Here is a 15608-nt window from a genome sequence, read left to right as displayed (position 1 = left end):
AGCCTTTGATAGTAGGCTAATACTATATAATAATCTAAATCAAATCAAAATCAATATTTCTAATAAATTTGCAAACATTTGTAAAAAAACGGTTTCATTTTGTCATTATGGGGTCTTGTGTGTAGAATTTTGAGGACAAAACCAGATTTTGGAATAAGGCTGTAACACTGTGATGCACTGCTTTTTGTTGACTCAAACAAACGTCCATCCATCCATTTTCTACTGCTTGTCCCTTTCGGGGTCACGGGGGGATGTGATTTCTTAGTGTTTTATTTCTAATAAATTTGCAAACATTTCTAGAAAACGGATTAATTTTGTCATTATTGGGTCTTGTGTGTAGAATTTTGAGGACAAAACCAGATTTTGGAATAAGGCTGTAACACTGTGAGTACTTTCCGGATGCACTGCTTTTTGTTGACGCAAACAAACGTCCATCTATCCGTTTTCTACCGCTTGTCCCTTTCGGGGTCGTGGAGGGATGTGATTTCTTAGTCTTTTATTTCTAATAAATTTGCAAACATTTCTAAAAAACGGATTAATTTTGTCATTATTGGGTCTTGTGTGTAGAATTTTGAGGACAAAACCAGATTTTGGAATAAGGCTGTAACACTGTGAGTACTTTCCGGATGCACTGCTTTTTGTTGACGCAAACAAACGTCCATCCATCCATTTTCTACCGCTTGTCCCTTTCGGGGTCACGGGGGGATGTGATTTCTTAGTCTTTTATTTCTAATAAATTTGCAAACATTTCTAAAAAACGGATTAATTTTGTCATGATTGGGTCTTGTGTGTAGAATTTTGAGGACAAAACCAGATTTTGGAATAAGGCTGTAACACTGTGAGTACTTTCCGGATGCACTGCTTTTTGTTGACGCAAACAAACGTCCATCCATCCATTTTCTACCGCTTGTCCCTTTTGGGGTTGTTGGGGGATGTGATTTCTTAGTCTTTTATTTCTTATAAATTTGCAAACATTTCTAAAAAAACGGCTAAATTTTGTCATTATGGGGTCTTGTGTGTAGAATTTTGAAGACAAAACCAGATTTTGGAATAAGGATGTAACACTGTGAGTACTTTCCGGATGCACTGCTTTTTGTTGACGCAAACAAACGTCCATCTATCCGTTTTCTACCGCTTGTCCCTTTCGGGGTCACGGGGGGATGTGATTTCTTAGTCTTTTATTTCTTATAAATTTGCAAACATTTCTAAAAATTGGATTAATTTTGTCATTATTGGGTCTTGTGTGTAGAATTCTGAGGACAAAACCAGATTTTGGAATAAGGATGTAACACTGTGAGTACTTTCCGGATGCACTGCTTTTTGTTGACACAAACAAACATCCATCCATCCATTTTCTACTGCTTGTCCCTTTCAGGGTCGCGGGGGGATGTGATTTCTTAGTGTTTTATTTCTTATAAATTTGCAAACATTTCTAAAAAACGGATTAATTTTGTCATTATGGGGTCTTGTGTGTAGAATTTTGAGGACAAAACCAGATTTTGGAATAAGGCTGTAACACTGTGAGTACTTTCCGGATGCACTGCTTTTTCTTGATGCAAACAAACGTCCATCCATCCGTTTTCTACTGCTTGTACCTTTCAGGGTCGCGGGGGGGATGTGATTTCTTAGTCTTTTATTTCTAATAAATTTGCAAACATTTCTAAAAATTTGATTAATTTTGTCATTATTGGGTCTTGTGTGTAGAATTTTGAGGACAAAACCAGATTTTGGAATAAGGATGTAACACTGTGAGTACTTTCCGGATGCACTGCTTTTTGTTGACGCAAACAAACGTCTATCTATCCATTTTCTACCGCTTGTCCCTTTCAGGGTCGCGGGGGGATGTGATTTCTTAGTCTTTTATTTCTTATAAATTTGCAAACATTTCTAAAAAACGGATTAATTTTGTCATTATTGGGTCTTGTGTGTAGAATTTTGAGGACAAAACCAGATTTTGGAATAAGGATGTAACACTGTGAGTACTTTCCGGATGCACTGCTTTTTGTTGACGCAAACAAACGTCCATCCATCCATTTTCTGCTGCTTGTCCCTTTCGGGGTCGCGGGGGGATGTGATTTCTTAGTCTTTTATTTCTCATAAATTTAGAAACATTTCTAAAAAACGGATTAATTTTGTCATTATTGGGTCTTGTGTGTAGAATTTTGAGAAAAAAACAGATTTTGGAATAAGGCTGTAACACTGTGAGTACTTTCCGGATGCACTGCTTTTTGTTGACGCAAACAAACGTCCATCCATCCGTTTTCTACCGCTTGTCCCTTTCGGGGTCGCGGGAGGATGTGATTTCTTAGTGTTTTATTTCTAATAAATTTGCAAACATTTCTAAAAATTGGATTAATTTTGTCATTATTGGGTCTTGTGTGTAGAATTTTGAGGACAAAACCAGATTTTGGAATAAGGCTGTAACACTGTGAGTACTTTCCGGATGCACTGCTTTTTGTTGACGCAAACAAACGTCCATCTATCCATTTTCTACCGCTTGTCCCTTTCAGGGTCGCGGGGGGATGTGATTTCTTAGTCTTTTATTTCTTATAAATTTGCAAACATTTCTAAAAAACGGATGAATTTTGTCATTATTGGGTCTTGTGTGTAGAATTTTGAGGACAAAACCAGATTTTGGAATAAGGATGTAACACTGTGAGTACTTTCCGGATGCACTGCTTTTTGTTGACGCAAACAAACGTCCATCTATCCGTTTTCTACCGCTTGTCCCTTTTGGGGTCACGTGGGGATGTGATTTCTTAGTCTTTTATTTCTTATAAATTTGCAAACATTTCTAAAAAACGGATTAATTTTGTCATTATTGGGTCTTGTGTGTAGAATTTTGAGGACAAAACCAGATTTTGGAATAAGGCTGTAACACTGTGAGTACTTTCCGGATGCACTGCTTTTTGTTGACGCAAACAAACGTCCATCCATCCATTTTCTACCGCTTGTCCCTTTCGGGGGCACAGAGGGTGCTGGAGCCTATCTCAGCTGCATTCGGGCGGAAGGCGGGGTACACCCTGGACATGTCGCCACCTCATCGCAGGGCCAACACAGATAGACAGACAACATTCACACTCACATTCACACACTAGGGACCATTTAGTGTTGCCAATCAAACGTAACTGGTTAAATATCTTCTCCCTCCGATCAAAACGAAGACGCGGTGATTGGACAAAGTCCGGATTATTGGAGGCCGTCCCGGAAACAACGCTCACACGTCCCAATACTTTTGTCCAGCGAGCGTTTAGAAGATGAGTAAAATGTCAGCCAGCAGAGACGCCGAGCTGAAAATAACTTTAAAGCTCTCAAAAGCCTGACGGAGGGATGTGGTGTGGTGGGTGGAGTGTGGGGGGGGTGGGCACACAATCCTTGATAGTTCATCATCTTGTTGTTATATAAAAAGATCACTTTCATGCGGAAAATCAATATAATACGGCGATATATCCGCCAACTTGCCGACAGTAGAAACAGTGTTGTGATTTAGGAAGCCGGGCCTGCTTCCAGAAAACTAAACAGGCTTCATCACATCATAAACATCACGAGGGGGCAACGTGGAGACCTTTAGGGCTCGCACCAACCCTCATGTGTTCAACCCCCACCCAGAGAACACACCAATCCCACGCAGGAGTCGGGATCAGTTGCTTAGGAACAGCATTGTTCATTAAGTGTGTGTGTGTGTGTGCGTGTGTGTGTGTGTGTGTGTGTGTGTGCGTGTGTGCGTGTGTGTGTGTGTGTGTGTGTGTGTGTGTGTGTGTGTGCATGCGTGGGCTTTGTTCATGCATAAAACTTAGGTGTCACGTCAACCCACACTGTTAGCACCGTGTACATTCTCTCACATGCCTCCTCATTACTTGCCCTTTTAGTCACTATTTTCATGCATATATAGTTTGGACATTAAACATAAACGGCTTCTTGAACTGTAATGACAATTAAAGTCTGTAATTATGTAAAGAGTCCGCGATTGATGTTAACATCCCAGTTATGATGTGATGATGATGATGAAGAGGATGGTGACGATGTGCCCTCCACCCACTGGACCAGATCCACAGGAGTTATGATTACATCAGTTGGAGATTTAACAGTAGAGAATAGGAATGGCTTTCTCTTTTTTATTTAAAGGTTTATTTTACCAGCAACATGGTAAGTATTCATAGTAAAAATAAAAAAACCAAAATACAATATAATAATGACATTAAAATCAATGTTTCATATCAAATTTATAAGCATGAAAATATTTGGTTGGATCTATTTTTTTAAATTGATTTTTCCAATGAAAAATAATAGGAATGCACTTGTGTGATTTTTTATTATTTTAGATGAATATGTTATATGTGATGTTACAGTATGTTATGTTATATGTTATAGTATGTTGGTGTATGTTATGTTACAGTATGTTATGTTATATGTTATGTTACAGTATGTTATGTTATATGTTATGTTACAGTATGTTGGTGTATGTTATGTTACAGTATGTTATGTTATATGTTATGTTACAGTATGTTATGTTATATGTTATGTTACAGTATGTTGGTGTATGTTATGTTACAGTATGTTATGTTATATGTTATGTTACAGTATGTTATGTTATATGTTATGTTACAGTATGTTGTTGTATGTTATGTTACAGTATGTTATGTTATATGTGATGTTACAGTATGTTATGTTACAGTATGTTATGTTTTATGTGATGTTACAGTATGTTATGTTATGTGATGTTACAGTATGTTTTATGTGATGTTACAGTATGTTATGTTTTTTGTGATGTTACAGTATGTTATATGTGATGTTACAGTATGTTATGTTTTTTGTGATGTTACAGTATGTTATATGTGATGTTACAGTATGTTATGATTTTTGTGATGTTACAGTATGTTATATGTGATGTTACAGTATGTTATGTTATATGTGATGTTACAGTATGTTATATGTGATGTTACAGTATGTTATGTTATATGTGATGTTACAGTATGTTATGTTATGTGATGTTACAGTATGTTATATGTGATGTTACAGTATGTTATATGTGATGTTACAGTATGTTATGTTATATGTGATGTTACAGTATGTTATGTTATGTGATGTTACAGTATGTTATATGTGATGTTACAGTATGTTATATGTGATGTTACAGTATGTTTTATGTGATGTTACAGTATGTTATGTTTTTTGTGATGTTACAGTATGTTATATGTGATGTTACAGTATGTTATGTTTTTTGTGATGTTACAGTATGTTATATGTGATGTTACAGTATGTTATATGTGATGTTACAGTATGTTATGATTTTTGTGATGTTACAGTATGTTATATGTGATGTTACAGTATGTTATGTTATATGTGATGTTACAGTATGTTATATGTGATGTTACAGTATGTTATGTTATATGTGATGTTACAGTATGTTATATGTGATGTTACAGTATGTTATGATTTTTGTGATGTTACAGTATGTTATATGTGATGTTACAGTATGTTATGTTATATGTGATGTTACAGTATGTTATATGTGATGTTACAGTATGTTATGTTATATGTGATGTTACAGTATGTTATATGTGATGTTACAGTATGTTATGTTATATGTGATGTTACAGTATGTTGTGTTTTTTGTGATGTTACAGTATGTTATATGTGATGTTACAGTATGTTATGTTATATGTGATGTTACAGTATGTTATGTTTTTTGTGATGTTACAGTATGTTATATGTGATGTTACAGTATGTTTTATGTGATGTTACAGTATGTTATGTTATATGTGATGTTACAGTATGTTATGTTATATGTGATGTTACAGTATGTTATATGTGATGTTACAGTATGTCATATGTTATGTGTTATATGTTATGTTACCGTGTATTATATTAAGTTATAGCATGTCATAATATGTGCAATGTTAAATGTTATTTTACAGTATGTAATGTTATATATTATATTTCATGTTATTTTTTTACCGAATGTTATGCTGTATGTTACATTCTATGTTATGTTACAGTATGTTATCTTGTATGTTTTGTTTCATGTCATGTTATTTGTTATTTTACAGTATTGTATGCTATATGTTGTGTTATATGTTATATTACAGTATGTTATGTTACAGTATGTTATGTTACGGTATGTTATGTTACATGTTATGTTACAGTATGTTATGCTAAGTTATATTACAGTATATAATGTTACAGTAAATTATGTATGTTATGTTACAGTATGTTGTTATATGTTATGTTACAGTATGTTATGTTATGTTATGTTACAGTATGTTGTTATATGTTATGTTACAGTATGTTATGTTATGTTATATAACAGTATGTAATGTTACAGTATGTTATGATATATGTTGTTATATGTTATGTTACAGTATGTTATGATATATGTTGTCATAATTTATGTTACAGTATATTATGCTATGGTATATTACAGTATGTAATGTTACAGTATGTTATGATATATGTTGTTATGTAATGTTACAGTATGTTATGATATATGTTGTTATGTAATGTTACAGTATGTTATGATATATGATGTTATATGTTATGTTACAGTATGTTATGCTATGTTATATTACAGTATGTAATGTTACAGTATGTTATGATATATGATGTTATATGTAATGTTACAGTATGTTAAATAAAATAAATGGGTTGTACTTGTATAGCGCGATTCTACCTTCAAGGTACTCAAAGCGCTTTGACAGTATTTCCACATTTACCCATTCACACACACATTCACACACTGATGGCGGGAGCTGCCATGCAAGGCGCTAACCAGCAGCCATCAGAGGCAAAGGGTAAAGTGTCTTGCCCAAGGACACAACGGACGTGACTAGGAAGGTAGAAGGTGGGAATTGAACCCCAGTAACCAGCAACACTCCGATTGCTGGCACAGCCACTCTACCAACTTCGCCACTCTACCAACTTCGCCACGCCGTCCCAAGTTATAAGTTATGTATAGTATGTCATCTGCTCGCCCATTCTCACGTACTACGTGCGAGTAATTAAAAAGTGCAGAAGTTTTTTTTGGCAATATTATGTTGAAATGTGAACTGAAAGTGACAAGGGGGCATCCTTGCATATGTGTTCCTAAGTTTAAGATGTTCCAAGAGTCTGTGGAGGACTACGGTATGTACAGTATATCAATGGTGTGTCGTCGTCTGTCCATTGGTTATGCAAATTGGTAAGGGCAGAGTGATGGTGGTATTGACTTTTTTGCATTTAACGAGCATGCACTTGGCTGGTATAAGGGGGAGTGCCTGAGGTCTGTAATGGTTTAGGCAAGTGATATTGGGGACTGGGACTATGGGGACAGTGACATGTAAATGCTGGTGAAGACATCTGCCAGTTTATACGCACAGTTTTACCGCACGGCCCGAGGCTCCATTAGGTCCGGCTGCTTTCCTTGGGTTGAGGCTACAATAGGTAGTGATGGGTATTGAATGCGCTGGTCCTACTGATTCACATTAAATCGTAATCTAAATCTAAATCTAAACCCTACTGTGCCATCTTAGGGTACTTGGGTTGCGAGTGACGTCACACACATTTGCCGATTTAGCTGGATTGTTGGGGGGTTTTCTAAAATATTTAAAAGAGACTGATCTCAAATTTAATCCCGATTGAAAAGTAATTGAAAGGTAGATAATTGATGAGCCTTTTGTCTGCTTTTGTGTACTGCTGCACCGCGTTGGGAGCGTAGTTGTCTGTGGCTCTATGGCAATATTTGCCTGTACTTATTTGACTGATTGATTGATTGATTGATTGAAACTTTTATTAGTAGGTTGCACAGTGAAGTACATATTCCGTACAATTGACCACTAAATGGTAACACCCGAATAAGTTTTTCAACTTGTTTAAGTCGGGGTCCACTTAAATTGATTCATGATACAGATATATACTATCATATATACTATCATCATAATACAGTCATCACACAAGATAATCACATTGAATTATTTACATTATTTACAATCAGGAGTGTGGAGGGGGGGTGGGGTGGGGGGGGGGGGGGTATGGACATCAAGTAGTGGACATGGAGAGAGAGAGAGAGAGAGAGAGAGAGAGAGAGAGAGAGAGAGAGAGAGAGAGAGAGAGAGAGAGAGATCAGAAGGCATAAGAAAAAGAATCTGCATTTGATTGTTTACATTTGATTATTAGCAATCCGGGGAGGGTGTTAGTTTAGGGTTGTAGCTGCCTGGAGGTGAACTTTTATAGCGGTTTTGAAGGAGGATAGAGATGCCCTTTCTTTTATACCTGTTGGGAGCGCATTCCACATTGATGTGGCATAGAAAGAGAATGAGTTAAGACCTTTGTTAGTTCGGAATCTGGGTTTAACGTGGTTAGTGGAGCACCCCCTGGTGTTGTGGTTATGGCGGTCATTTACGTTAAGGAAGTAGTTTGACATGTACTTCGGTATCAGGGAGGTGTAGCGGATTTTATAGACTAGGCTCAGTGCAAGTTGTTTAACTCTTTCCTCCACCTTGAGCCAGCCCACTTTAGAGAAGTGGGTAGGAGTGAGGTGGGATCTGGGGTGGAGGTCTAGAAGTAACCTGACTAGCTTGTTCTGAGATGTTTGGAGTTTAGATTTGAGGGTTTTGGAGGTGCTAGGGTACCAGGAGGTGCATGCGTAATCGAAAAAGGGTTGAACGAGAGTTCCCGCCAGAATCCTCAAGGTGCTTTTGTTGACCAGAGAGGAAATTCTGTAGAGAAATCTCGTTCGTTGGTTAACCTTTTTGATTACCTTGGTTGCCATTTTATCACAGGAAAGGTTAGCCTCTAGAATGGAACCTAGGTAGGTGACCTCATCTTTCCTGGTGATGACACTGTCACCTACTTTTATGGTGAAGTGATTGACTCTCTTAAGTTTGATGTGGGACCCAAACAGGATGGATTCTGTTTTACCCAAGTGGATGGATAGCTTGTTGTCAGCGAGCCAGGTGCAAATTCTACAGAGCTCAGCACTGAGGATTTTCTCCACCTGTGACTTGTCCTTGCCGGATACCAGCAGGGCAGAGTCATCCGCAAACAAAAACAATTCACAGTCACATGCCGATGACATGTCGTTTATGTATATTAGGAACAGTAAAGGTCCCAATATACTGCCTTGGGGGACTCCACAGTTCACCGAGAGGGGGGGGGACACGGTGCCGTTCACCTCTACCACCTGCTCCCTCCCCTCCAAGTAAGACTGCATCCAGCTCCAAGAGGTTTTGTTAAATCCGATTGCTCTGAGCTTATCCAACAGTATAGCGTGGTTAACGGTGTCAAAGGCCTTCTGAAGGTCCAGCATGACCATGCCGCAGTATTTGCCCGCGTCCACCTCATGTTTGATGTGGTCGGTCAGATAGAGAAGGCATGTGTCAGTGGAGTGGTTAGTTCTGAAGCCGGATTGGAATTTGTACATGAGTTTATTAGTGGCAAGGTAACTATCGACCTGTTCATAAACTATTTTCTCCATTACTTTCGAAATGGAGCTGAGAATAGAAACAGGTCGGTAGTTGCCAGGTTCCAATTTGCTTCCTTTTTTAAAGAGGGGAGTTACTCTTGCTATCTTAAAATCTTTTGGTACTTGGCCTTGTGTAATTGATAGGTTTATTATGTGCGTGATGATCGGGGCAATGATGGAGGCAGAGTCCCTGAGGAATCTGGAGGGAATATTATCAAGACCGGTGGCCTTGTTAGGGTGGAGCGCGCTCAATTTTTTAAACACCTCATCAGCTGTGACCATTTCTAATTTGAAATCATTGTTGGATACTCCTAGCTTTCTGTAGAAGGCTTTAATGTGTTCTACACCAAAGCGACCAGAGTGGTGGGACAGCTTGTTGACAAGAGTTGCAGCTATGCTGGTGAAAAAGGCGTTAAGTCTGCTAGCTACCTCCATTTTGTCTGTAATGAGGGAGTCACCCTCCTTGATGCTGATGTTGGTGAGTCTTGTTTTAAGTTTCTGGCTGCAACCAGGAAGCTGGTTGTTGAGAATTTTCCAGAGCTCACGTGGCTTATTCGTGTTTTCCTCTATTTTGTCGTTAATGTAATTTTTTTTTAAGGATTTAGTCAGGTTGGTTGACTTATTTCTTAATTTATTGCATTGCTTTTTGAGAGTTGAAAGGAGTAATTTGAGGTTGATATTATTGGGTTGTTTATCTACTTCTGTTTTACATTTTTGGTATTCAGAGTATTTCCTGTCTCTGTCTTTTATGGCAGCTAATAGGTCCGGATTCATCCATGGTTCCGAGCGGGCTTTGATCCTGACTGTTTTCACGGGAGCCATGTCATTTAGTATCTTTAGGAACGCCGTTTTGAAGCGATCCCAAGCGACATCGACCAGGTTGCTCGCGAGCACAGGGGACCAGTCCCACTCATCTAATTTTAAATTGAAATTGTCATTGGAGTATTTTTTGAGTGATCTGGATGCATGTTTTGTTTTGTTTTCTCTTTTATTATTTGTATTTATTTATTTTTTATTGTATTTTATATATAATTTTTGGGGTTACTTGATCGGGGGGAGATTAATATTTGACATGTATTTAATTGTATTTCTGCACTGTATATGTCAACAATTCAATAAACAAAATAAAAACATTTATTCTTGATTCAACACTATTCTCGAGTCAAAACGATTCTCGCAATGTATTATTTGGTCTTATAATATTGGATAATAAAGCGTACACATATTTATTGGCTCAAATTTTTCCATTGACTTTTAAATGCAGCTTTAGTTATTTTAAGATGACTAATTCATTCATAATTATATTTATTTACATTGTAACTGTGCTGCTCATTCAGCTGTTACAAAGTGACAAAATGACTAATAAAATGTATTAATTTCAAAGAAAGGAAAGGCAAAGGGCTAAAAAAACCAAAACAATTAACCTTGTTTAGGTATTTTTTTTAAAAAAACAGTTGAAATATCAGCAAAGAAAACAAACAACAAAACACAAAGTCTAACTTCCTCTAAAAGAAAATCATTTTGTGATGTTTAAAAATATGCACACTGGTATATTGATTATTGATTAAGTCTTGGCAGTTTTAGCACTCTAATAGATTCAATGTGTAGAATTCTATCTTTGATTAATTCTTAAAATGTTTTAGATTGTATGTTTTATCTTATGATACCGCCGCGGGCGGTTCGGGTTTATTTAGCTTTTTTTTCACCATTGCAAATTGACGCTAAAAGTACTTGAATTGATGTAGACAAAGTTTAGCTGGCTGATTTTGGATTGAATGATAGTTAAAGTTATTTTTCACACAACTTCGTCTCACACTTGTTAGCTAGCTAGCAAGGCATAAACTAACACTCTTATATATAGTCATGTTTTTAATCAAGAATAAGCCACAAGTTATGAAGTTGTGCTGGAAAACATTTACTGTATATGCTCCCCCTCCCCTCCAAACTGAGCTTACTCCCTCCCTCCCGCTTGTACCTTATAAAGAGCGACACTGTCATGATTTGTCATTCTATGTTAGGGTCTGTGTCACTAGGCTGACCATATTCTGAAATCCCAAATAGAGGACACATATATGCGTGCCAAGGCCGGAACTAGGTGAAAATTTGCCAATGATACTCGAACTTGCTTTATAAATAATATATATATTTAAATAAAGCATTTTTGTCCTCTGTTGACAGCAGTGTTGGCGCTAGGAATTTTCAAAACGGGGTCCCACAGTAAATTTTTGGGGTCCCACTTTTTTGTAAGCGTTTTGAAAAAAAAAGATAAACGTATGCATTGTCCTGTTGTATCTCACATTCTATATTGTGTTTTGGAAAAAGGTTGTCATAAACGTTACTTAATTCATTAAAAAATAATAATAAAAAAAGAAAACAAATCTGTATACATATGTAAATGTATTCAGTTATAAACATTCATTCACTTTCTTCTTTCCTTCGTGGATCTAAACTTTACCGCTGCTGGTAGTTTTCTCTATGTTTATAAGTTGTAGGTGTATTTATTTCAGTATAAAAATGTAAAAAGTGTTTTTCTTGGGTCATGAAATGATGATAATGGTGTGCCAGGGCATACACATATTTTATATTTAACGCTTTAATCTCTGGAGTCTACATCAACTTCAGATCTATCCCTCATTTCAAAATGTTTTAGTTTTTTTGATGTTGTTTTTTTGTTTTCCGCCCTTTTTTGTCAAACAAAACTGTGTTTTTAATGGCAGACACACAAAATATGCAAAATCTTCCACCGAAAATATTTTTCTTAGTGGAATATTTGATGTGAAGTACTCGGAACCTTGGATAGGTCAATAATTCATAATGACATTGATTTTGATTCAATATTATGTTTTGAGCAATGACAGTTTGAAAGAAAAAAAACATCTTTGTTTTATTAGTCAACATTGCAACTTTTTCTAAATTACATTTAACATTTAAGCTTTTTTATTTCACTTTTGTTATGTTTTTGTTCATTTTAATAGTATTTTTAGAATGTGCCGTGGGCCTTTAAAACATTAGCTGTGGGCCGCAAATGGCCTCCGGGGCACACTTTTGACACACCTGCTATAGATAATAAAAAAATTAAATCTGATAAATCTATGGATAAAAAGCAGAGTCTGGCGACGCATGCACGTTTATCATAACTCTCTCTCTCGCCCTCTCTGTCTCTGCCCCTCCCTCACCAATGCTGCTGCGCGCGCACACTTTCACAATTTGTTTTGTGTTTAACCCCTTCTTAACCCTTGACGTACATTAAAAATACACGCAACCCTAACTCAAAATGCCGGACATTTGAGGCATTTAAGAAACTCCGCCCGGACAGCCCCGCAAAAGAGGACATATCCGGGGAAAAGAGGACGTATGGTCAGTCTAGTCTGTGTATTATTCTCCTTAGTTTAGTAACCAGTTATGTTTCTCAATGCTCCCTTGGTTTCGTTTTTTGTTGTTACTAGGTGACTTATTGGCCGCACCTGCTTTCTGTTTGTTGATTAGCCTCCTCACCTGTTTCTGTCCCTAATACCTCCCCTTTATATTCTGTTTTCCCTGTCTCAGTTGCTAGTCCATTGGTCGCTACAGACGACGGTTTGTTTGTTGGTTGGTATTGTTGTTTGTTTCATGCCACCTATGTTTTCACGTAGTTTATCTTCCTGCTACACGAAGCCAGCACCAGTTTGTGTCACATTGCCTTGTATCATGGAGTAAAGAAATATTTTTACCCGCACGCTGCCTGAGGTCCTCTGCATCCTGCTGACGTACTGCATAACAGTGTGGTACGCCAGCTGCACTGAAGCAGACAAAACGGCGATTCAAAGGGTCATAAAGTCTGCACAAAAAAATCATCGGCTGCCCCCTCCCCTCCCTGAATGATTTACACAACTCCCGTTGCCTCAACAGAGCAAAAAGCATCACCAAGGACAGCACATACCCTGGCTTCCACCTGTTCGACCTGTTACCATCGGGCAGGCGCTACAGGTGCATCAGAGCCAGAACAAACAGGCTCAGAGACAGCTTCTTTCCCAGAGCTGTCACCATCTTGAACTCTAACTTATAATAATAATTCACCTCTATACAATATCCTACCCTAATACCCTACTGTGCAACATTACCTTTCGAGTGCAATACGTCCGACACAGATTGTTATTTATTACTTCGGTACTCTTGTCTTGTTCTGTATATTGTACAGTATTTTGTATTTCTAGTGTTTTGTACATTGTACAGGATTGCTTATTATTTTTATTGGATAAAATAGTTAGGTTTTTTTTTTTTCCTTATCTCTTGTGTAATTTATTTTTACCCCATATTTGTTCCCACTACCGCACCTTAAGTTGGAGTCCTTAATCTCGTTATATGCAAATATAATGACAATAAAGTCCATTCTATTCTATTCTATCTTTAGAATCGCAAGAACTTCACAACATGCCAGCATACGACAGACACATCTCTCACTTTGGGTGCTTTTTCTTTTTCCACACCTGCTGTGAATGTGAACTGTGCCTTTTGAGATGCTCCGGCTGCTCAAAGAAATCTAAGAAAGACACATTTGTTTGACTACTTGATTAGAAAATTTCCAATACAACGTCACGCCTATTGTCGACAAATATAATTGTTGGGTACAAATTTTATCCTTGCACACGTTTGTTTTTGTTTTTACCAGGTGACTGATTAGCCGCACCTGCTTTCTGTTTGCTGATTAGCGTCCTCACCTGTTTCTGTCCCCTCTATATTCTGGTGTTTTCCCCTGTCCTAGTTGCTGGTCCATTGTTCGCTGTACGCTACAGACGTCGGTTTGTTGGTTGGTTTTGTTGTTTGTTTCATGCCGCCTATGTTTTCACGTAATCTTCCTGCTACGCTAAGCTAGCACCAGTTTGTATCACATAGCCTTGTGTCTTGGAGCAAAGAAACCTTTTTACCCGCACGCTGCCTGAGGTCCTCCGCCTCTTTGGAATCGCCAAAACTTCACAACATGCCAGCCTACGACAGACACGTCTCTCACTTTGGGTGCTTTTGAGATGTTAGAGCTCCTCAAATAGATCCAAGAAAGACACATTTGTTTGACCACTTGATTAGAAAATTTCCAATACAACGTCACGCCTATTGTCAACAAATATAATTGTTGGGTACAAATTTTATCCTTGCACACGTTTGTTTTTGTTTTTACCAGGTGACTGATTAGCCGCACCTGCTTTCTGTTTGCTGATTAGCGTCCTCACCTGTTTCTGTCCCCTCTATATTCTGGTGTTTTCCATGTCTTTGTTGCTGGTCCATTGTTCGCTGTACGCTACAGACGACCTTGTTTATCTTCCTCTGTGTCACAGACTCATCTCTCCCTTTGGGGTGCTTATTCTTTTCCCACACCTGCTGTGAAGTGAAGTGAAGTGAATTATATTTATATAGCGCTTCTCTCTAGTGACTCAAAGCGCTTTTACATAGTGAAACCCAATATCTCACTTACTTGTGAATGTGAACTGTGCCTTTTGAGATGCTCCAGCTCCTCAAAGAAATCTAAGACAGACAACATTTGTTTGACTACTTGATTAGAAACTTTCCAATACGCCACGACTATTGTCGACAAATATACTTTTTGACGACAAATGTTATCCTAGCACCCTTATCCGATATCACTTCCACCTGAATGTTTGTACGCCTACTTACTGCAAGACCATTAGTTAGGGAATGGAAAAACCTACCGACTCCATTTAAAACACCCACACACACACACACACACACACACAGACAGACCGACACTAATCCTCATGACAGTGTCATTAAGAAATACAATAAATCCATTTGTGGAGAATTCTTTCCCCTCTGCATGCCCCCTATTCATTCCTCCAATAAGCCATTTGTGTTGCACACCTAATGAACAAGCATAAAGCTGTGTGTGTGTGTGTGTGTGTGTGTGTGTTTGTGTGTGTGTGTGTGCATGTGTGTGTGTCTATAGTAAACAGGACTTTTGCAATTAATTTGAAATTCCGCTGACAGAGACTTGCGGGGAAAGCAGCCGTGCGTGTGTGTGTGTGTGTGTGCGTGTGTGTGTGTGTGTGCGTGTGTGTGTGTGTGCATGGCAGGAATATCAAGAGGAATGTTGCTGATGGCCTCCAGCTTCACCGCACTTCCTTTGTGTGCTACATCATCTACACACACACACACACACACACACACACACACACACACA

General features: G+C 37.9%; 1 protein-coding gene across 1 annotated transcript in view; it reads right to left on the bottom strand.

Moving 5' to 3' along the window:
• psmg1 (proteasome (prosome, macropain) assembly chaperone 1) overlaps positions 1-14207 on the bottom strand; it is a 42460-nt gene extending 28253 nt beyond the window's left edge. Inside the window, exons 1-2 of the mRNA XM_062049070.1 lie at positions 14137-14207; positions 13150-13212 (exon numbers count right to left, since the gene is read on the bottom strand). Of these exons, the coding sequence (XP_061905054.1) occupies positions 13150-13212; positions 14137-14192 (119 nt within the window). The 5' untranslated portion in view covers positions 14193-14207. The remainder of the gene's footprint in view (positions 1-13149; positions 13213-14136) is intronic.
• Positions 14208-15608: the final 1401 nt, after the last annotated feature.

This window comes from Entelurus aequoreus, linkage group LG05 (genome assembly GCF_033978785.1).
Source record: "Entelurus aequoreus isolate RoL-2023_Sb linkage group LG05, RoL_Eaeq_v1.1, whole genome shotgun sequence".
Classification (NCBI taxonomy): domain Eukaryota; kingdom Metazoa; phylum Chordata; class Actinopteri; order Syngnathiformes; family Syngnathidae; genus Entelurus; species Entelurus aequoreus.
This window is presented reverse-complemented; position numbering and strand designations above follow the sequence as displayed.